This window comes from Poecilia mexicana, unplaced genomic scaffold (genome assembly GCF_051168715.1).
Source record: "Poecilia mexicana isolate PSO_F unplaced genomic scaffold, ASM5116871v1 scaffold_18, whole genome shotgun sequence".
In the NCBI taxonomy this organism is placed as follows: domain Eukaryota; kingdom Metazoa; phylum Chordata; class Actinopteri; order Cyprinodontiformes; family Poeciliidae; genus Poecilia; species Poecilia mexicana.
Window position 1 is genome coordinate 18,180,416 of NW_028263387.1, and position 22,596 is coordinate 18,203,011.

At 36.4% G+C, this 22,596-nt stretch overlaps 1 protein-coding gene across 3 annotated transcripts in view; it reads right to left on the reverse strand.

Annotated features, from left to right (window-relative positions):
- Positions 1-22,160, reverse strand: part of pcxb (pyruvate carboxylase b) — a 381,625-nt gene extending 359,465 nt beyond the window's left edge. The window contains exons 1-3 of one of the 3 annotated variants that reach the window (XM_088016052.1): positions 21,675-22,159; positions 2,058-2,194; positions 308-401 (exon numbers count right to left, since the gene is read on the reverse strand). In XM_088016052.1, the coding sequence (XP_087872178.1) occupies positions 308-401; positions 2,058-2,194; positions 21,675-21,676 (233 nt within the window). In that variant the 5' untranslated portion in view covers positions 21,677-22,159. Of the gene's footprint in view, positions 1-307; positions 402-2,057; positions 2,195-8,685; positions 9,359-21,674 lie in introns of those variants that run through there. The other 2 variants (XM_088016053.1, XM_088016054.1) reach the window with 2 other exon arrangements.
- Positions 22,161-22,596: the final 436 nt, after the last annotated feature.

The window sequence follows — 22,596 nt, forward strand, 5'->3', positions numbered from 1 at the left end:
GGTTTCTCTACATTTAACCCATTAACTTTGCATCCAGTCAGGATTTCCTGTAACTGAGTGAGAATGAAGATGGAGGGCAAACGTAGAGTAACATGTCAACTGGGACTGAACAGGATTTTTTTAGCGTTTACCCTCCAAACAACTCGACTCTTGTTGCCATTTCACACAAAACCCAGCGATGATCAAAGCACCAATGGGAGAACAGAGGCTTCAAACCTTTCTTTGTTACTTGGCGGTTGCATCATTTGGACAAGACATCTGTGAGCGTCATGATTTATTTACCGAAGTCTCTGAAGACGATCGTTACCTGTGCATCTGTCCGGTGTCTTGCTCAGAGTAAACAGCCACGGTGCGAATGCCCAGTTCGGTGCAGGCTCTGAACACTCTGATGGCAATTTCACCTGGGAAAAAATTAAATTAAAGAGGAGCAAAAGTAAATTAAGTCATTCTGCTGTGAGCATCACAAACACTGAGGTTTAAATCATTTAAACCTCAGTAAATAGAAATAATTTTGCTAATTCCAACTAACCTAAAATAAGAAACTTTCAGTCTAATTTAACTTCAGACGGTGAATAAAAATGTCTTGTTTCAACTGTAAATAATGGCGTTTAATCTAACATTAGCTTGCACTTTAATACTTTATTACAAAGCTGCTCAGTTAGAATATCCAAATCCCATTTCAATGATTTCCAGCAGCCACACATTTCCATCCCCTTCACAACTACGCCCCATTTTGTTCATCATAAAATCTCAATAAAACGTACAAAAGTCTCAATAACTGTGAAAAACTCCATATGTGATGTGCAGAGAAAAAATAAGACATTTGAAAGACAGAAAGCAGCAAAACTAAAGAGCCTAGCAGACGTTCGCAGAAGGAAACAAAAAATAAAACACTCCTTAGCGTTCATCTTGTTGTCACAGGAACCAAACGCTCAAAAAAAAAAAGAAAGCAGCAGAGTTTAGTGAAAAAACAACCTCAGTCACTGAAAGCTGTTATGTTTTGTTCTGTTTGAAGGGGAGGACAGGAGACGGCATTTAAATGTTTGTGCAGCTTTCTTTAAAAAAGAAAAAAAAAGCAGCAACTAACATCACAAAGGGAAAATTAGTGAGGGAGAGATTTATAGAAAAACAGATTAGACAATTTGAATCAGAGTGAAGGCTGGGGTGAAGGGTCCTTTAAAGAAGTGACAATCACAACCGAGCAGCATGGCGTCTTTAATGGAGACGCAGATCAGTTCAGAGGAGACAAAAGCAGTGGGAGGGAGGAGGCAAATGAGGAGGAGTAAACGAGAGGAGTCACAGCGGGGCAGAGAGGGAGACAACAAGTGGCTGGGAGCAAAAATCACATCTGACAAGAGCTGCAGAAACGAGGAGCAACAAGCAAGGAGGACATGAAACGCCGACAGGAAACCAGAGCAGTTGCACTGGGAGTGATGGGCTGATGCTGAGGACTGTTTACTTAGAGCAGCAGCAGGTCAGCATCATGGGGAAAAAGAACAGGTATTGAACTCAGCTGTGTGAGTAAGCTTGTCATTTAAAACGGACCATAACTGAGAAAAATTAAAAGTAAAAGGTCGTAGCAACAAGTATTTGGCTTCAACGTACTATTTTGTCCCAAAACATTGACAAAAATAAATGTAATCTGAGCATTTTTTTTTCTTCAAACCATCTAGACTCAATCTGGAGATCTCCATATTTGCTAGCATGATGCAGCGCAGTAATGATTTGGTCCAGAGATCAGAAAACGGACGTTTTGAACCCAGAAAGCTCCTTTAGGAATCTGTGGCCAGATGTCAAAAACAGGAGGAAGAGCAGAAGCCAGCATGTTACAGAAGTTTCTCCTTAAAACACTCTCCAGTTCAGCCTCCCATTGAGTCTGCTTAAATATTAGCATTCAGAAAGGAAAACTTAATGTAGCACATTAAAAATGAAACGATCCCAGAGTCTTTCTGCCTCAGGAAGACAGTAAAAGTAACGGGCTTTTCTTAAATTAGACATGAAACAGCGTTTAATTCAACAGCAACACTTAAACATTAGTGCTGGATGAAAAGTTTTACCTCTGTTGGCCACCATGACCTTCTTGATGGGTCGGTACTCGGTCTGCGGCGCAGAGTGGGCGGACCGGGAGAGGAGACACGCCCTCCTGACGGCGAGCAGGCCGAGGCCGCCTCGCACCGCTACAAACCTCAACATCCTGACAGGCACAAAACAAGAGCAAAACACAAATAAAGGCCAAGCTAAGACATGGGGAAGAAGGTGTGAAACAAGAAAATCAGTGCTAGCTAAACCACATGGTATTTAGCAGAAGCTAACGCTAAAGTGCTAGCTTCAAATCAAATTATATGTCATTGGGAGACGACAGCTCCCAAACTACCATTTAATTTTGACATTTACCTTCTCCATGACGCTCTTAGACATTGTATTTATATCTCATCTAATATTAGCGTTTTATTTTATTACTCTACGCTTGACTGAAGTAAAATTAATGAGAAAAAAGAACAAGATTAAGCAGAACTGCTGCATAAACTGTTGAAAATAAGAGCATGAATCTAAACACTTAACTACTTGAATAATTAATAACCAAAACTTCAACACAGATGTTTAAGTTCATTAAACAGAAAGTTTACAAAACAACAAAGTATGTTGCCACTTTTGAATTTATCCAGAGAAATCAACTTGGAAGCGTTTTCAAAGTTAGCTAAGATGCTAATGAAATCATTAGCATAGCTATTAGCATAAACGCTAAAAGAAAACAAAAGGATTACTTTAAACCAGGGTGTGAGAAACATTTTTACACCATTACAGCTAAATAAAACATTTAGAGCCACAATGTTACAAAATGTATTTCTATTTCTAATATTATAATAATATACTAATATTTGCCATCATTTTTGAAGAAACACCATTTTATTTCCATTTTTAAAGGGCTTAAACAAAGGGTTAAAATAGAGTTTTTGTAATTAAAATTTCATTCATTCAGCATAAACAGAAAAGGATGGATTACACTATTCTCAAATCTCTGCCATAAAAGTTTAATATTTGACGATTGACTACACAAATTATAATTTTACAGTTTCCTAAAATAGTTCAACATATAATTTTCTACAGTGTTTTTAAATTTTGAGGAAATTTCCAAAAATGTAGGGTTAAAATAGGCTAAAATAAACATTACTGCCATTCAGTTATGGAAATTTAAAAGCTACAAAAAACACCATTTGTTACGTCTATATTTAAAAACATTGGCTGGTTCCTTATTTTTGCTCAACCTGCTTCACACTATGAATTATGGGACGTTTCCTGGATTGATTTCTTGTAAGTTTCAGGGAAATGTAGTGAATGTGACAAACGGAAACCATTTATCAAACCCAGTGAGTTTGTTAATCCATCCAGACCGGAGGCGCCTCTTCACATTAATAAGAGGAACAAACATGTTAATTAAAACTAACTAAACTGCAGGTTTTCCTCAGGTTTTAAGGCAACCAGTTGCATTTGTATCCATTTTTAACAAAAACTTTATTACTATGACGTCAAATTAAAACAATGAAAAATAATTCAAACAAGCGCAAAAGCAAAAGAGATCATGGAGATTTGCATCATTTATTGACCAAGAACTTCAGACTGCAGAGAGAAATTTGACTTTTGCAACAATTCAAGTTGATAAATGTTTATAGATTTAATGCAATATAAGCAACAATCCTTGTAATAAACTGATTATTTAAATATATTAAAACAAATTTAAATCGGACTCATTAAATGGAGCTGCAACAAAATAAACCAAAACTTTGTGTAAGGATATTTTCAGTGGTCAGCCATGTTAGTTAAACCTTTAGAGGCATAACATCTCATCGCTCCACATTATTAAAACATTTTGCTTTCACATTTTTCACACGCAACAGTTGGAAGGTTTTTGGCAAAATATATGTGACAAACGTCACAGAACGTAGCAACAGTGTAGGAAACACAAACCAGACGGAGGAAAAAATAAAAATAAAAACTGAAAAGAAAATATTACAAATACATAATGAAGATCAACATCATTACCAATATCGAGCTGTAACTCCATGTTTTTCCCAGATCCAAGTCCTGATGGCATCTTACGAGAAATTGGTTTTTATAAAGAACCACTTATACAAAAAAAATTTGAGTTTTTATAACTTTTTTTATTATATTTTTATTTTTATAACATTTTAATTTTTTGACAATTTTATTTTAATTGAAAAAAATTCAAAAGTTTTTTTAATTTGTAGAACTAATTTTAAAAAAATCTGAACAAAAATATTTCATTTTGAAACAATTTTTAAATTAAAATAATTTTTTATTTACAATAAAACAATTTCCTGAATTATACATTATTTACATGAGGGGGGCCAAAAGCCTGGTTCGAGGGCCACTTGTGGTCCTTGTAAGGATTTAGTTTGGTCCTGGACTGCAGATCAACAACGGAGCAATGTTCCCCTCAGTTAAATGAAGTTGATGCAGCGACAGACGGGGGCATCCCAGGTGCACAAAGAGGCGTTTTCAAAGATCCTTCCTCCCAGAACATTTTACAACCTTCATGCATTTGCAGTTTTTCTCATTTTAAATAAGATTTCTGATCCACATTTATAGTTTAATTGCAACTTACTCTGTTTTTAACGCTCAAATACCCATTTTATTTATTTTTAATAAACACAATTAAAAATATTGCTTGTTCCTTATTTTTAATAACTCCCCACACTCATCTATATTTTAATTTAGTGTACAGTGTTTTATTTCTAATTCTGCTGATATATAATCTATATCTGAGTGAATCTTCAGGCTTTCATTGCTGCTCTTCAGAGGTACAATAAAAGTTATTTCTATTTTTAAAGGGAAGCGATTTGGTATTCTGTTTATTTCTGCTTTCATTTTAAAGTCGTACGCAGGGAAACAAACATCCACCAACTTTTCACTCAAAAAGAGCCTCGAGAAAACTATATTTTTGGCTGATAAAGGTTTTTCCATGACAGCTCTCGTTTTTATTTGCCATCTTGTATTTTTACTAAAAGCATTTTCTGCAGCAACAACAGAAAACGTTCAACGTCTCAAAAAGTTAGGAAACCAGAGATCTATTGGTTCTTTTTTTGCTTTGTTTCATCAAAATATCACATGTTTAGCATGCTGCTCTGCAGGTAAAAGGAAAATAATTTTAGATTTTGTCTCAAAAGGTTTGAACATCAATGATTTAATAAAATGACCAAACTAAACATGTAGAGGCAGAATTTGTTGAACCAGAAAAATTATGTAGATGATGGATGAAAAACTGAAGTAAAACCAAAACGAACCTCATCTCCCCAATTAACTTTTACTATAAAAGCTACAACAGCGTGGCTCGTTATTTTTGACTGAAGCTGCAGGGAGCCGCTGAGCAGGCCTAAAGAGCCACCAGAGGCCTGAAAGCTACAGGACGGAGACCCCAGGGTTAGTCCAAGCAGAACGCAAAAAAAACACGTTCCACAGATGGATTCATGCTGCAAAAACAAACATTATGGGGCCGCTTCCCCTTTAAATAAACAATTCATCTGCACAGAAAGGAAATGCATCTCTTTGTTTCTATAAATGATTTTTGGTAATAAGTTTGGAAAGTCTGTTTTCTTCTAATCAAAACAAGAAAACTGGTGTTTGGGTCGAGCAGCAGAGTTAAGTTTGAGAAGTCAGAAGAATAATGATTTTAAAACTCATTTCTCAAAAGCAAAATTGTGAGATGAGGTTTTATTTTTTAAATAAAACCTTTAAAATGGAAACTAAAACTTCTGCAGTTTGATTTTAATAAAGAACATCAGCTGTAAAAACAAAGCGCAGTCCTGGAACGCACAGGCCGCGTCGTTCCCTTACAAAACAAAACTTTACTCTTTAGTTTCAATCTAAAATGGAAAATGTGAAGATAAACAGGAGAAAAGCTGATAGTTACTAAATAAAGTTTCATTTTGCTTTCATTTAATCAGTTATTCTATCAATTATACCTACGATTAATCACATAAAAACTTTGGCACATTCTGCAGATTTTTCATTTAAGCTTTTTTATACTAGAAATTCAGCAAAAGATGCAAATAATTAAATTCTCTTTTTAAATGATAAAGATTTACTGCCTAAAATGTGATGCAGCTTTTCCTTTAGTGTGTCAAACAAAGGATGCATCTGCAGATAAAATTTATTGCCAACATCAAATCAAAGTTTATTTGTGTGGCACATTTCAGCAGCAAGACGGCTCACATAATAAAAACAGAAAATTATAGACTTATAGAAAAAACACCATACAGTCCACAACAGACATGATGAGTAAAATCACATCAAATCAACATTTCTTCTCAACAGGTGAAAATCTCACATTTCTGCTCTTATCAATACAGTGTATGGCTGATCTGTTGATTGGTTTTCTATGTTTTTATATTCTAGATTAGCCTGCATCATGTTTTTTTTTTTGACATTATATTGGTTTTTTATTTCTGTTGCTCATTTCTGTCCACTTTCTGTAATCACAGCTTAAATTTCCTACTTGAGGCTTCACTAAAAGATTATCTTATTAACTGATTAATAATTGGGCAGCAAAAGATGCTCAACTTTTTTTACTAAATTCAAACCAGATGAAGATAAAACCCGAGTTACAAGTACAACAGATTTACAAACTTATCTTAAATGAAAAATGTATTTGTAGTTTTGGCTTAATTACTTCTCTGACTGTTATTTCAGCAAATGACATTTCTTTTGAGTCTGTATACTCCAGTTGCTAAATCATTCCAATTATCAATTCATCACCATTAATCCGATTAATCATTTCAGCTCGCCGGCCACCATCCAGGCGGTTCGGATGTGGCGGCTGCAGCCGGCCGGCCGGCCGACGACCAGGAAGTAAAGGATGTTTGTCAGCAGCAGCAGGAAGTCAGAGGGACAAACGTTTATTACAGCTGACAAGATTAACGAGCATTAATGAAATACGGACCAGGCTGCAGTTCATGTTCCGCAGATTTATCGACCATTATTTAAGATCTCATTTTTACCTCAACAGCCAAACTGTTGGGTTTATCAGCCAAATGGTAAAATATGGGAGTCCGTTGCTCTCAGCAGCAGATCTGAAGGCGGCGTCCGGGGCTGATGCATCGCTTGCACTCTACAGCTTTGGCCGTTTTTTATTCCTGCACAACCTCAATTCACAGCCACCAAACGCACAGCCAGGGCAGGGAAAATCCGGTAACACTTTATTTGAAGGGGGGTGAATAAGACTGTCATGACACTGTTATAAACATGAATAAGCCTTCATGAATGTTTATGACTGTTGTCATAAAGCGTCATTCGGTAAATTATGACACTTTTAATACAAAGTTGACATTATTTAAAATGTCTTTGTTATGACAACTTGACATTAACCAGGAAATCATTACTGTTTAAACTTTACCTTTAATAACATAAAGTTACCTAATTTTTAAAGTGAAATCAGTAATACTTTTATAACAAATTTATATCAGTAATGATTTCTTGGTTAATGTCAAGTCTGCCAAAACTTTATTGCTATACTTCATATTATTTTTCAATTGTATTATATGTCAACAATTTCATTATTTAAAAGTGAAAAAAGCAAATAAAATAGGCAACAAGGGGTTAAAAGCACCAATTCATTTGTTTTGATTAGCTCCCCTAAAAATTCTGCTTAAATTAGAATTTTTTTTTTTTTTTTTAAATCAAGAGCGTTTTTCACTTTTTCTGAGGCTTTTAGCACTAAATGTATAAATCAATTAGGCTTTGGGATTTTTAGAGCTTGGAGTCAATTATTTTAATTAAATTATGAGTTTTCAATGAAATTGGGGCTGTTCAATTTGTGCTTCAATTATGATTTTGGTCCCAAATAATCATAAAAAATTATGCAATTCACTTTTTTCCCCCACACTCTGCTTTCAAGCATATTCTTATTCACTTCAATGAGCAATCATTGAAGTTAAATAATTACGGTTTAAACACTGCCCAAAATGTTGTAATTATGATTTTATCCCCAACATAATAGAGTACCTTTAACAAGAGGGAAAATTGCTGGATTAAAAGGGGAAAAACTAAAATAAATTGACTATTTTTTCCTCTTTCAATTAAACTGATCTCCTTTAAAAGGTCAAGGCAAGCTTCTACATAAAAGAGCGGTGCTCAATTAGCTGGTTTACGGGTTTTACTATAAAAACACTGCTTAGTCCAGCGTAGTGGGAAGACTCGGACAGCTATCTCACCCAATAAAATGATTTAAAAACAGGAAAAAAGGACAGTTTTTCCAAGAAGCCATTAACTGATTTTCCTCCTGACATGAAAACCTGAATCTACCAGCTGCAAGTGGGTCTAATTAGAGACAACAAGCTTCAGGTGTGATTGTGGTGGGTTTTTTCTGCCAAATTACCCAACAACGAAGCCTGCAAATTACACAGAACTTTAAAACAAAACATTATCGCATCTTCAGCTTGAGTTACAGCGATAAAAACGAGGTTAATGTTCGAGTTTGAAGTGAAATAACTGAATGGGAGGTGGAGTGAGTTCAACAAGTTTGTCCTGTCAGTAAAATATTATATAAAAAAAGAAAAAAAGAGACACGACGGCGCTATTTTCTTAAACAACTTTTTTTAAAAAAGGTGTAATAAATGTGAATATTAGGGGGGAAAGAGCAGAGAAAAGTGGGAAAATGTTTAAAACTACCTCAACCAGTCGCTCAGCAGCTCATGCAACGCGTAGCCACGTTCATATTCAGAAAATCATGCAGATTCATCACGTCTTCTTCTGGGCTGACTGCGAGACACAGCGCCTCACTAGTAGTCTGTTGCTGCCACCCTGTGCTCAAACAGCGGTACTGCAGCTAAAGAAGGCCACGTTTTAGAGGTGACTGCACCAAAGTCTAGGTCGTATTTATTTATTTATTTATTTATTTATTTTTAAGTGAATTCACTTGTCTACCTACTGGGTTTTAAATCTGAGTTTGCTTATTGTTGTTCTTTTAGTAAATTATTGTGGACCAATACTGTATTTTTTGTTTTTTTCACTGAACACCCTATTTATTGGATTTTTATTTATAAATAGCTTTTATTAAGCTTTTCTTTGTGCACCAACACTTATGAAACACTAAATCAAATACACTTAACACAAACTGGGTGACATTAAGGAAAATAAGTTACTTTCTTTTCTGTTTAAACCTTTAACTGGCACTGAAGACCAGACTGAGGTAAATAAAACCACTGTTATATCTTTCTGGACTGTATATGTGACTTGACGATGCATCCAGGCCATAACAATACACTTTTTCAACACAAAAGCAACAACGTGACACAGTGAAACAGATACAGCTTCCCAAGGACAGAAGAGAGCAGCAAAGAAACTGCAGACACCAACTTTAAGCCTTTAGTTCCTGCACTGCACTTTTTAGAAAGGAAAAGTTTTACTGAAGCAAAAGTTTCATTTCTCTCAAGAACAACTCAATCCTCTTCTTGTATGAATGTGAATAATTATCAATAAGCATAATCAGCACCTGGATAAATTAACTCTAAACATATTTTAAAAGGAGCTTAGGTAAACATCATAAAATCTGATTTATATTTGATAATTTGTTGCAGGTATCAGGAAGCTCCCACGCATACTGGAAACACCAAACCAGAAAATTAAACATCAAGACAACATGGACGATCTCTGCAGTGATGAGAACGCAATGCAGAAAGATGATGAGCCTGCACAAAAACCTCTGCAGTGACGTTACGGTGACGTTGTCTCACTGGCTGAGTTTCAATTAACCATGTTACTGCCTAAATTAGAATTACGAAAATAAATTCACTGGTTGGAAATTTTAATTTTGAAAAAACTCAAGTTGTTTTTTTTTTTTATAAAAACTGTTAACATTGTGCATTTCACAAAACAGGAACACTTGTTTGCATCATAAGTGTCGGGTGATCAACAACTGGATGTTACTGCTGGTGGAAACGACAAAGACGACGACAGGAAATGATAAAATGAAGACGCCCCACCATGGTTTCTAATGACTTATCACGTGATTTTAATTTGGTTTTCTATTTAATGGAAGCGCCACAATTGCATAATTGTGTGTTTTCCAACATTAGTGAAGTATCAACAAAGTTTTATGTACATTTGTAATAAAAACACAGCTATCGTTAGCATGTCAAACAATCTAGAAACATGAATGAAAAATAAATGTTTCGTGTCATTTCAATTTTTTTGCATAATGTTTTGGTTTTTCTGGTTCCATAAGTCATAAAAAAAATCTAAGTTTTGCTAAGTTACAATTTTTAAAATGACCACAAAAAAACATGTTTATAGTTGAAAATGTCTCTGAGCATATAAATCTTAACTTTATCAAATCTGTACACAGTTCTTGTGCAAAATACAGATTTGCTTTTGCCTGGACATTGAAATCTTTCTCAGCTTTAGTGGTTTCTTTTATGGCTTTGTGGGAACCAGTGGCAGCGTTATATGATGAGAAGTGAATAAGATGAAAACGCCACCAGTTTGCAGCATGGCAGATTTAATGACGATTCATTTAAAATCTGTTCTTTCATCTCTGATTCTTTTTGATCTTCAAGCTATGACAATCTGTTCCCCTGCAGAAGGAAGAGATTTCATTACAGCTCAGTATTAATATGTAAAGTTGTGCTTGCAAATTCTGACTAATTCAAACAATGTAGTTGGTGTCTCTCTGTCTTTCCCATTAACGTTTACAGTTATTTATGACCCATATTTCTGTTGTAAACTCTTGAAATCCAGTATTCACCTTCTTTGTTGCAGTCAAGGTTAGTTTAGGGTAAGCAAATACAATCAAAGAGTGAACATGATAAGAAAAGACAAAGATCTTTTTCATTCAATCCCCAAAACATCTGCTCAAAACTCATTTTGTCCTCTTCCTTGTTTTTGTCTTCTACTTTCTTTTCTTCTCACTGCCTTACATAAAGTGTATGAATGTAGCAAGAGTTTAATGTCTGCAAATGAAGATAAGAATGAAGTTGTGGTTTGGGAAGAATCCTCATTATGCTCTGAGGGTTACAATTTGAGTCATTTTGGTTTTGGCGCTGAAGCGTCAGATCTGCAGACATTTTTGTTCTCTGCAATGGATTTTAACGCAAGTATCAAGAGGGAAACTTGCATTTTGTTTGCATGTCAACTTTTCACTCTAGCTGTGTTTCCATTGACGTTTCAAAAATGAATTCACTGAATGGCTGTATCAAGATTGGTTTATCTCATAAAACTGCCATAGAAACATTTTTCACATAATCAACAACTGGATGTCGCCACTGGCACAAACCCTGAAGAAGAAGACAACAGGAAGTAGCAGGAAGAAGCATGTTTAATGTCTGAATGTCCATCAGTTAGTGACCATAAGCACAAGCACACTTTAATTATGCAGCAAAAATAAAACGCTAACAAATCCACAAAGCATAAAGACGTTTTGGTTCTAGACTTATAGACAATGCTGTATGTTATTTTGGTTTATATTTGTTTACATTTGAAATATTGAGTCGTGTGCAATAAAATGACTTCATATCTATAGGATAAATTTAGAGCTGGACAATAAATCAACAAAATATATATCTTAATAGACACATTATCCATATTCTATCTATATATTGATAGAATATTCAATAATTTACCTGCATTGGTGGAATCAACTGACTCACTCACTCTTTGGTTACCTAGCAAACCAAACTCCTAGGTAACCAAAGAGTTGCTAGGTAACTCTGTGGTTACCTAGCAACGACCGGTGGACTGACTTGGGCAGAAGAAGTGTTTTTCCACTGTGCTTCATAACTGCTTAAAAATACAAAACGATGGTGTGGAGTGAAAACTGTGGATAAAAACAGGAAGTCAGACCATCAGTTTGGCAGTATTTCAAATATTTAAAACAAAAAACTAATCAGTTATCGATAGACTGATAAGAAATTTGTATATTGTGATTGGTTTTTCAGCCATGTTGTCCACCTCTAGAGACGTTACACACTACCAAAAAAAAAAAAAAAAGCTGAATTATTATCAAACAAGTTTTTGTTTGTCATCAGCTGTAATCTGAGCATGATGAAAGTGACCTGCTTCATCTCACAGTCGGCTTGAGTCCCAACAAACATTAACAAACCGTCCAAATCGTCTGTCCAAAAACAAGACCAAAGTCCGCTCACCACCACGAAATCACATCAGCTCACAGCGGCGTGAGAGCGTTTCCCAGCCAAACCCAATCAGCTGTGCGTAAAAACCGAATAAACGTAGATTTGACTGAAACATGATGAGAATAAATCGCCGACAGGCAAAGACCAACAGAAGCACGTTGTGTTATTCAAGTACTGGTGTCAGTATGTGTCAAGGTTTCTGAAATGCTGGCTTCATCACGTAGGGATGCTCAGAAACCAGAGTTACACCGATCCAAACTGTGATTGTGACACTGGTGACAAGTAGTCTGCGTCAAATATGTAAAATATTAACCCATATCTTCACAATCACGCTGTTCAAACTGCAGATGACGCTCAAACTCATTTACACAAATGAACCAACCAAAGGGGACAAACTAAATAAACCCCTAAGGCATGAAAACACCCTACATTACCATCACCATGGTTAGCTAGCATCTAAGACAACTGTTCAGGAGGTAATCTGCTGAAGCCCTTCAGCAAAAATGCCACTGCTTCTTTCCAGCAGGCTTTTAAAGGTTCAGAGGAATGTGACCTTTGCCCTTTTGTTGAGTGCAATCAAACGTGTGGGACAGAGAGGTTGTTCTTGTTTAAAAGTAGACAAGTTTCACGTGAAAGCTGTTCGTTTATAGCATTATTCTCCAAGATGCAAGTCATGTTTTTCTGACTGTGATCGCCACAAATCCTGTGACTCTGGGGTTAGACTAGTGTCCAAACTGGTGTCCAAACTGGCAAATTTAAACGACTGGTGGGTCGCAAAATTCATTAAACTAAAAATGCTAAATTATTTACATTTTTTTTACCTGCTGAACATAAAGGAGCATTTTTATAAACATCTTTAAAGATCTAAAGCACAAAAAGGGCTTTGGACTGTTACCTTAGAAAAACAAATATGTTTTGGGTCATCAGGTGTTTTCTGCTCTGTTGGCCCAGTTTTTACCATTTTTGACCTGTAGTCAGAGGCCGAATAAAACCATTTAGACGGCCACAAGTGGCCCACAGGCCACATGTTGGACACTCCTGGGTTAGACGACCTACATTGGGGTTTTCAGTTCAATTTGACCAATCAATCTCTATCCAGCTCCTGGTGTCTTTAATACAGATGAAACTTCTCAAAAGAAAAATAGCTTATTTTATCAAATATTGAGGAAGGTGAAAATGAACCTGACATTCATTTAAAATGTCTGAGTTAAAATAGGTCCAATACTTTATTTCTTAAATGTACAGGATATTAAATTGAATGTCTGCTCAGAATCCTAATTCTGCATTTTTACCAATGTTTTCTATACTGACCAGAAAAAGTCAATATCAGTCTATATCACAGATCAAACACTGATAACCAATCAGTCTGACTTTATTTATACTTTTCATACCATCAAATAAACCTAAATCAGTTCAAACAATCAGATTAGACTTAAAATAATTAAAACCTGTTTGTTTAACAGCGACTGGGGTCGGGTCGGGTCGAGTCTGTTCCCTTCACACAGCTGCAGACTTTGACCTTCAAACCCTCCGACAGATTTTTGTCCCGACTCTCCCTGCAGACTGATGCAGACATTTCCCAACTGGGAGACAGGGATTAATAAAAAAAAATAAAAAAAACTGGCAAAAAACATTTTATAGAGGTAAAGATTATTTGTTAAAACCATTTCCAGCATCAAGATCAGACCATGCAACGCTCTGAAGAAATAGCAAAACAAAACAAAAGTCCATCTCAGTGTGATGATCAATAAGTGTTTGGATTTGCAGTTTCATACATTTTTTTAATTACTTTTTTTATTGTTTATTGGCTGTTATTTTTCTGTTTTAAGTTATTCTTTGTGTTCATTTTCTCGTTTGTGCTTCTTTATAGTTTCTTTCTGTTTACTGTTTATATTAACTTCAGGTTTCTTTTCCTCCTTTTCATGCCCTCTGTTTGTTCATCTTTCACCTCAGCCTGTCCCTCTGCTCCCCTTCCCAGCTGTTTATCATCCTGCTTCCTTCTCCAGCTGCATCCGCTCACCTGTAATTAGCTCTCCGTCACGTTTGTCATTTCCACTTCTCCCACAGCATTTAAGCTAATTTCCTCCCTCACTCGCTGATGTATCTTTTCTTCACCTGCACGGCATATTTTGTATATTTGGTCATACTGCAAAAACCACACTCTTTTTACAATTTGGCCAATTGCAAAAAACTGCAAATAACCAATTATTAAAAAGCCTGACCTGCCAAGATCAATTTTTGTTGTCTGAAATGTTGCTAAATTTAGCTAAACAGTTATTGTGAACTGCAAATGCGCAGAAATCACCTGGTGAGTGAGTTTGTCAGTCAAACCTCGATCACTGGAGAGCAAAATGAGGATAAGATAAGATCACGACATAAGATCGGCTTCACGTCTAAGTATCGGCCGATCACCGGTCTCCCAAAATTAAGTAAATAGGCTGGCCGATAAATCGGTGCACCCCTAGTTATGTGTAAGTGCACCCCAGTAAGTGTAACTTTATTCTCATGGTTGTAAATCTTCAGTGTGGTTCTGGAAAGCCCTGGATAGAGCAGTGAGTATCACTTCCACTCATCTGTAACACAACACTAAAGCTGAATGAAATTATAGCTGGAAAGCTACAATCACACATGGAGGCAGCTACTTCCTGCCAAATGTCCTCCATGACCCACTCTGTCTCTCTCTCTCTCTCTCTCTCTCTCTCTGGTCGGCAACAAGACAGCAGAAAAAGGACAAATAAAACCAAGTTAATGAAGCTACACGAACAGATCTGCCTGAAGTTACAAGCTACTGGGAGCACTGGTTCACACTTTAACCTCAAAGGGATCAAAGTTCCTAAAGATCAACGCTTTGTCACAAAACCCGTTACACAGTTTCAACTTTATTCTAATTGGCTCAAACTAGAATCTGGATTTCTGCCAATGTCTGAGCAGCAGACGTCAAACCTTTCCTGGTTCACAACACGCCTAATCATTCAGATATCACCATAAATACTAGATGTGCTTCAAAATAATAAATACTAGTGTGACGTTCACACTTAAAGTCAATGAATAGTTTGTATTGGAAAATAGAAATATTAGCTCTACATGTGCAGAGAGCTACAACGTCTGCTGACCAAACTTACCGCAAACACAAAGTTTCATTTGAGACGTACAATGTCTGCAACAAAATCTAACTACACTGAGAAAAATCTAAAAACTAAAGGAGGAAAAATCCTCTGCATCCTCCTGCCAACAGCCATCACGATCTACAATAACTACTTTAAGAATCTGAATTAAAATGAGCTACAACATTTAATTTCCCTTTGGGATAAATATATTGAATTTGAATCTACGGCCCTTTTACACCAGTACCTACTCAGCATGGTTCGATTCAACCCGACATAATTTGGTGTGTTTTCCATTACAACTGAGTCACATCTCTAGTGGGTTGAGTTGTTGAGCGGTCCCAGAATCTGAAAAACAGCACGACGTAATCTGTACGCGGCAAAAACACAATGCAGCTCAGTCTGTGGATTTTATCAGACTCAGATCCCGTCCACATGCAGATGGGTTTAGGTCAATAAAGGTATTTTGTCGTTTATGCATAGAATCGGCGTTTAAGGAGATCAGAATCTAAGGCTCGACGGTACATTGTGAAAATAACTTGCTAGATATTGAAAGTTCCAGTTATAATGGATAAATGGGCAAATAAATATTTACTCACAGGAAATTTAAAGAACTGTGTACAATTAAAATAAGCAAAAATATCCAGGCAGAGATTTGAATCTTAGGTATTAAAGGGTTAAATTTAGGGCTGGACAACATAGCTGAAAAAACGTATCACGACATAACTATTTCATATGAGTCCATCAATAACTATTGATCACTTTTTTGTTTTAAGTATCTAAAATACTTCCAATTCAATTCAAAAATATTTTATTAATCCCAAAAGAAAACTAAATAACATTTATAAATATAATAATAATGATAAATTAAATAACATTATTACATGATCTTTTGGTTTTATCCAGTTTCTCCTCATTTAAATTTTTAAATTAAAAAAAAAAATTATGAGCCACAGTAGCAAAACCTTAAACTACTTCTGCGCCAGTTACTCAACAGGTTGCTAGGTAACCAAAGAGTGAGTGAGTTGCTAGGTAACCAAAGAGTGAGTGAGTGAGTGAGTGAGTGAGTGAGTGAGTGAGTGAGTGAGTGAGTGAGTGAGTGAGTGAGTGAGTTTGATTCCACCAACTTTGCTCAGCTGGCCTTGAGAGACTGATCAGCTGAAGCCTTTCCTCTGCCTACATCCCCCAGAATGCTGTGCGGTTCTGGATTGGAGTTCAGTGAAATTATTTTATATTCTGTCTGACATATTATGGATATTGATCACATGTCAATCGCGATATGTCATTGATCTTACCTGTGGTCGGCATGCAGACTGAAATGCTTTTCCTTCGAAGCCATAAGCAGCAACAAACACTAAAATGTAATTGTAGCTAATGGTCTTCTAGATTTTAAACTATATTACTATGTCTATAATAGTCATGTCTCTTATAATGGATCTATTACAGAAGTGTGAATGTAACGTTATGGTTATGGATTTGGGCAAGACTAATTTAATTTGGACAATAAAGCTCGTCCTCGAAATAAGGAAACAACATACTGCACTCAAGAGTAAGTTGTGACTCAGTCAGTGGTGCTTTTGGCTCACCACTCTCCAAACATGCAAACACTGCAAAAGGTTCATCTAGTTTCCACCTGATTTATCTAAGAAATCACTATTGATCGCCTCTTACGTGCAAAGGCTTGCAAAACACTCACAATCCCACAAAACAGTTTCAGTTTCGTAGATTCAACAGCTATGAACATTTGTTAAATCGAACTAATGTCTTAACACATTTAGAGTTTAGGCACTTACAGAATACTGTGGAAAAGTACCATTTTCAATTTCATTTGTTTCAGCTCTAGCGTGAGATTAACTGTTTCAGATTAGCAAATGAATTCAACATCAGGCTGACTGAAATGACCTGGGTAAACGCACAAAAAGAAGAAGATAGAAGATATTTATCTACTATACACATATTTGAATATAGATTATAGATTCAATTCAATTTAAGTTTAATTAAATTTATCCCATAAGAAAATTAAATATTATTCATATCATCCAAGTTTCTCTGAAGAGTTTTCGTGGATGTTGTTGTGGCAGAAAGGATTTCCTATAGCAGTCAGTCTTGCATTCAAACTGAAGAACCCTCTGACTGAAGACTGTTACTGTAAGACAGTTTTATGACCCTAATAAATCTACACCTCAATAACCGAGCAGCAGAGATGATATCTCACATGTCCTGGATGACACCATCAGTTGTTGGTAAGCACTGCTAATCCACCTCGTTTGCTTTTGCCGCTCCTCTTTAAATCCAGACAGAGAGACGCTTCAGATCGTTTGAACTTCCTCTTTCTCTCTCTGCTCTGCCTCCATGCATTCTCCTTTCCAACTCCACTGGGATCTGGGGTCGTAGGTTAGATATTATTTGAGTTCTGAGATGCTAGTCAGCTCCCCCCAGGTGTAAAAACAACACCCGGTTGTCACGGTTACGCATCATATCATTACAGTTGTGATGTGTAATGAGAAAGTAAAAATGTTAGAACAGAAATCCTCCCAGCTGCATCCAAACCCAGACATGATATTTTTCAAAACGATGCAACAAGCAAAGAAATTAAAGTTTAAAAACAAACATCTAGGATGTTGTTCTACGTTATTAGTTGGCCTCCTGGATGAGTCAACATTACACTCAGAGTAATTTTGGTAAGCCAGCCACTCCAGGACAGATAGATGTGAAGGACTTTGCTTTACATCTGTTCTTGAATTTTCTTAAATCAAGTCATGATGTTTAGATCTTTTAGCCTACTTCATGTCGTCAGACGGGTCCCATTGAAGTGACATGTGGAATCCATAAGTCAGGCAGTCATCAGACTGGGTGCGGCAGTGGAACAAACTCCTATTTGTCTGACATAAATATTGATTTAATGATCTAAAACATGGAAGTGTGATAAAAAGCAAAGAGCGTGGCCTGTGTGCAGCAGGTTCTGTTTGATCAGAGTCGCCCGGCTCCACTGGGCTCTGGGACAGATGTTACGCATATTTTCCTGTTTGGCTGCAGAGTAAAGGTTGCTTGAGGATGAGCAAACACCCGAACGATGCCGACACAACAGCATGAAGGATACAGTGAAGAGTATTATTATGGTTTTCAATATTTCCTTGAAATTGCTGATATTTTTTGTAAATTCTGTTGGTGTGTTTTGACATAAATTGTGATGCTGTTTTTTTATTGTTTGCAAAATATTAAAGTTGTTGAGGCAGTTGATTTGAATATGTGTGTTGATCTAGTTTGTGTCTTAAGGGGTTTTAGTATTTTTTTCATGATTTTATTGCAATGTTTGTGGTGTTAATGTTCTGAGGATCCTTAAATAAACAAACACAAAGGTTTGTAAATAAAACAATCTGAACATGAATGGCCATCTAAATCTGGGAAAGGAAACTGAAGCTAATGTGTGGCCTACATGGATAATAAGCATCTTATGCAGGTTTCAACATGTCAACTGAGACGTTTTTCTTTACAACCTGTGGAATTTATTTTGTTTGGAGCGATAGATGAATATTCACATTTTGAATGTTTTTCACTGGATTGTGCATAAAATTAACCAGTTTTATGCTTTTGATTGTCAGGTTTTTATTCAGATCAAAACATATATTTGATTTATGTTACATAGTTTAACCAAAGGCAGACAGCGTTATTAAATTTTGACTCACTTTCAGCTTTGCAAAGCATCACTACACCCTGATGACTTTGCATGTTTTGATTTCGGCTCAGAAACTACTGATAATTAGGCTGTTGACATGATTTACAGACTTATTACGTATTTACAAACATCTACACAACGGCTCATATCTAATCATTTCACTTATTTGCTGTGATAGGTTTATTATATATATATATATATAATGTTTTAGTTTTTTAATATCAGACAGAAATTTAACAGATATAAATCACAACATATTTGGAATATTCGTAAATTGTTTCTCATTTTTTAAATTTAAGTATCAGAACTGGAATTTAAATGATTCAAAGTTTCACTTCGATCAACATGAAGACGTTTGATGACATTCGATCACCAAGATTGTTTTTCTCCATTGTGTGAATCCTCACATTATTGACTACATGTAATAAAATGTTCAGAGTTTCTGCCAGACGTTGCAGACAATCAGTGGTCATTTCTGATATGGGCCACATGGGCAGTTGCCCAGGGCGGTACTAAAAAGGGTGGGGAGTGGGGCGGTTAGATCCTTGAGCCACCAGATAAGAAAGTATACTTTCCTCTCAGATGTGTTTTCAATAACGTTTTTTTGTTGCTGTTATTTGCAATAATTACAACTTGACATCTGCCAGAATGTAGAAAACTTCCTGTATTTTGATTGGTTAGGAGAAGGAGGGATTCATGCAAGAACTCCCACCGCCTGCATTTTTACTTCTTCTACAGTCCACCTGATGTTTATTTAAAATGTTACAGCATTTCAAAGAGTTCATAATCTCACATATTAAACCCTGTGGAAGAAAAGCAGGACCGCAGCATCACCTTTCCTCCACCGTACTTAACGTACGAGTTGCGCTACGTTTCACATCGGATTCAGCAGTTGATATGCATGGAATGGTTTTGGGAACTTGGTGATCCCATGACGCCATTTTTGTTTTTCTAACAGTAAGCTTTGAAGATTTTCCTACCTCTCCTCATGACAGAAAGATGAAATGCAGTTCTTGTCCAACCTTATACTGGGCCTAAAAACCTGGTGACTGGTTGTGCCTTTTATTGCACCAACGCGCTTCTGCAATATCTGGCAGTAAGTCTGATAGATCAGCGCTGATTGATTTTGTTTTAATTCAGTCACATTTGAAGATTTTCAAACATTTACAGCCTGATTAAGGTGACAGAACAGCATCTTTCAAGATTCTGTGCTAAAGTTACTGTCACAAGTCTTGTTGTTTCAAATGTTTTGAAGTCCGCAGTAAAAGTATTCATGATCTTTTAACCTTTTTTCCACTTTTTATCATGTTACAATGACAATATTTGATGCATTTTATTGGGACAAAGTAGGTAATAGTTGAGAAGCTGTAGGAAAATTTAACATATCTTACGAATAATAATCATTCAGTCCAAAAAAGACTTGCAGATGTAATCACAGTGAAAAGTGGCTCTGCAAATGCACCCCACACTTTTCAGATCTGTACATGAAAAAATCGTACAGACCAGATAATTATAAAATAACTTTCTTTCCACTTTATCAGAAGTGGAAAGCTTTATTGGTCAAAACTGAATAGCATATAGATATAAAGTATAAACATAAGAAAGGAAATTTAAAAAAAAACAATGATCCAACGTTATTAGGTGCTGATTAGCATCTCAAAAGCTCAAATAATACTTGAACTACGACCACAAATTGTTGAAAAATGAGGCTTTATGGATGCATTGCAGGACCAAAGAGCAGAGAGAGGGGGAGGAAGTTCACACCAACCCTGACTCTGCATGACTTTCTAACCATGCAGCCAGATAGAGACTTAAAGACCAGTGGCAAAAGCAAATGATGTGGATTAGCAGTGCTTGTCAGTAACTGATTGTGTCATTACTGTGGAATATCATCTCTGCTACCTGGATGTTGAGTTTCTGTCTCATGACAGTCATGTGGCAGAAACAAAAACAGTCTTCAGTCAGAGGCTTCTTCAGATGTGTAGTGAGACTGACTGCTACAGGAGACGCTTCCTGCCCACACCATCCACAAGGACTCCTTTGAAGATTCTTGGATGAGTTAATTAATTAATCACGATTAATCGCGATTAATTGCTCTTACAAAGAGGGCTTTCTTTTTAAGAACAATTTGTTTACATAAACTTCACAATTCAATTTTAGTTGCCATTTCTGCTGTTTTATTTACTTTGTAAGCTTTGTAAGTTATAGTGTAAAACGTTCATTAGAATTTAAAGTTCATTGACCTTTGAGAGGGTAAACTTGCATTATTATGCTATTACCATTATATTACAAAACAAAAACATCAATATTGTTATCGCAACAACTTCTGGGACAATTTTTCTTCCAGCAAAATTCGTTATTGTGACAAGTCTGTGACTTATTACAACATTTAATTTTCCTTTTGGATAAATAAAGTATTTTTAAGTTGTCTGCAAAAACAACAATTTAACCACCTGCTTAATCTAATCACTGATTAATTAATTGTTTTAGTTAATCAATGTAAAATAAAATTATAATTGTAGTTTTAAATAGGCCTGGTGACACTTTAAGCCATGCTTCTGAGTTGCAGGAAAACCTAGAAGTTGCAGAGTAACAGCTGTGCGGTTACATGTGCTGCTATCACGCTGACAGCTCAGACACATGCAGGTCAGTTAGCCTTCTGGACCAATGCTTGGTCCTGGAGCTGAATGCAATCCAGCCACACGCTCAAAACTCATTCATAAACGCACACAATCTCCCGCAGGTACTCACATGCTGCCGCCGATTAGTCGGTTATCGGTAGGAGAGGTGGAGAGAAGTAACCGGACACCGATTGTAAACAGCCGACAGTCAGGCAGTGTTTATGGGTCCACTTCCTCTATTGCTAATGAGCTCTACCTCACACACCTTCACAGACACGCTGCTTTACAGGAAGAGGGAGATATGTGGGCTTGAATGTACACAAACTCTCTCTGTCTCTCTCCCGCTGTGGCGCTCACGCAGCTTCACGCAAGCAGAAGGAGTCAGTTCGGAACGGCCGAGCGGGCGCTCAGAGCTCCGGCTCTCACACTGTCACTCTGACCCTGCTGGCTCACTCCCTCATGTGTTAGTAAAGGAGCTAGTACTCTTGGAGCTAGGTGCTAACTGTCTACTGCGGCTAACGTAGCTAGCAGCTGGTATCCTCGGACTCCTTCTGGCGGATGTAGCAGTCTGCTGCTGCGCCTGCCTTCTATTTAATCTCTCTCCCTCTCTTCCTAAGCTTTCACCGCTCTCTCTCCGTTTGGCGTGAGGGATCTAGGCCACGCCCCCTCGCTCCTGCTCTCAGCCAATCACAGAGGAGGCAGGAGTAGCACGCGGTGAGTTTAAAGAGCACTAAACGTTCCAACATCACGTCGGTCACGTGATTTATAACATTAAAATGAATGAATAAGGTATGAAATAATATATGTAAATCTTCCATTATTAATTAAATATATAATAAAAACATAATTAAATAATAAATTTTATCACTAAATAATTAAATATATAATTAAATAAATTACATCTACCTATTAAGTAATAAATTTAAATAAGAAAATGCAATTTTAAGGAAAACTTTTATTTAGAAATATATATAATTATTTAGCTGTATGTTTATTTAATTTGTGGCTTCTGGAGAGTGAAGTGAGCTAAACTACAATAAATAAATTACTTG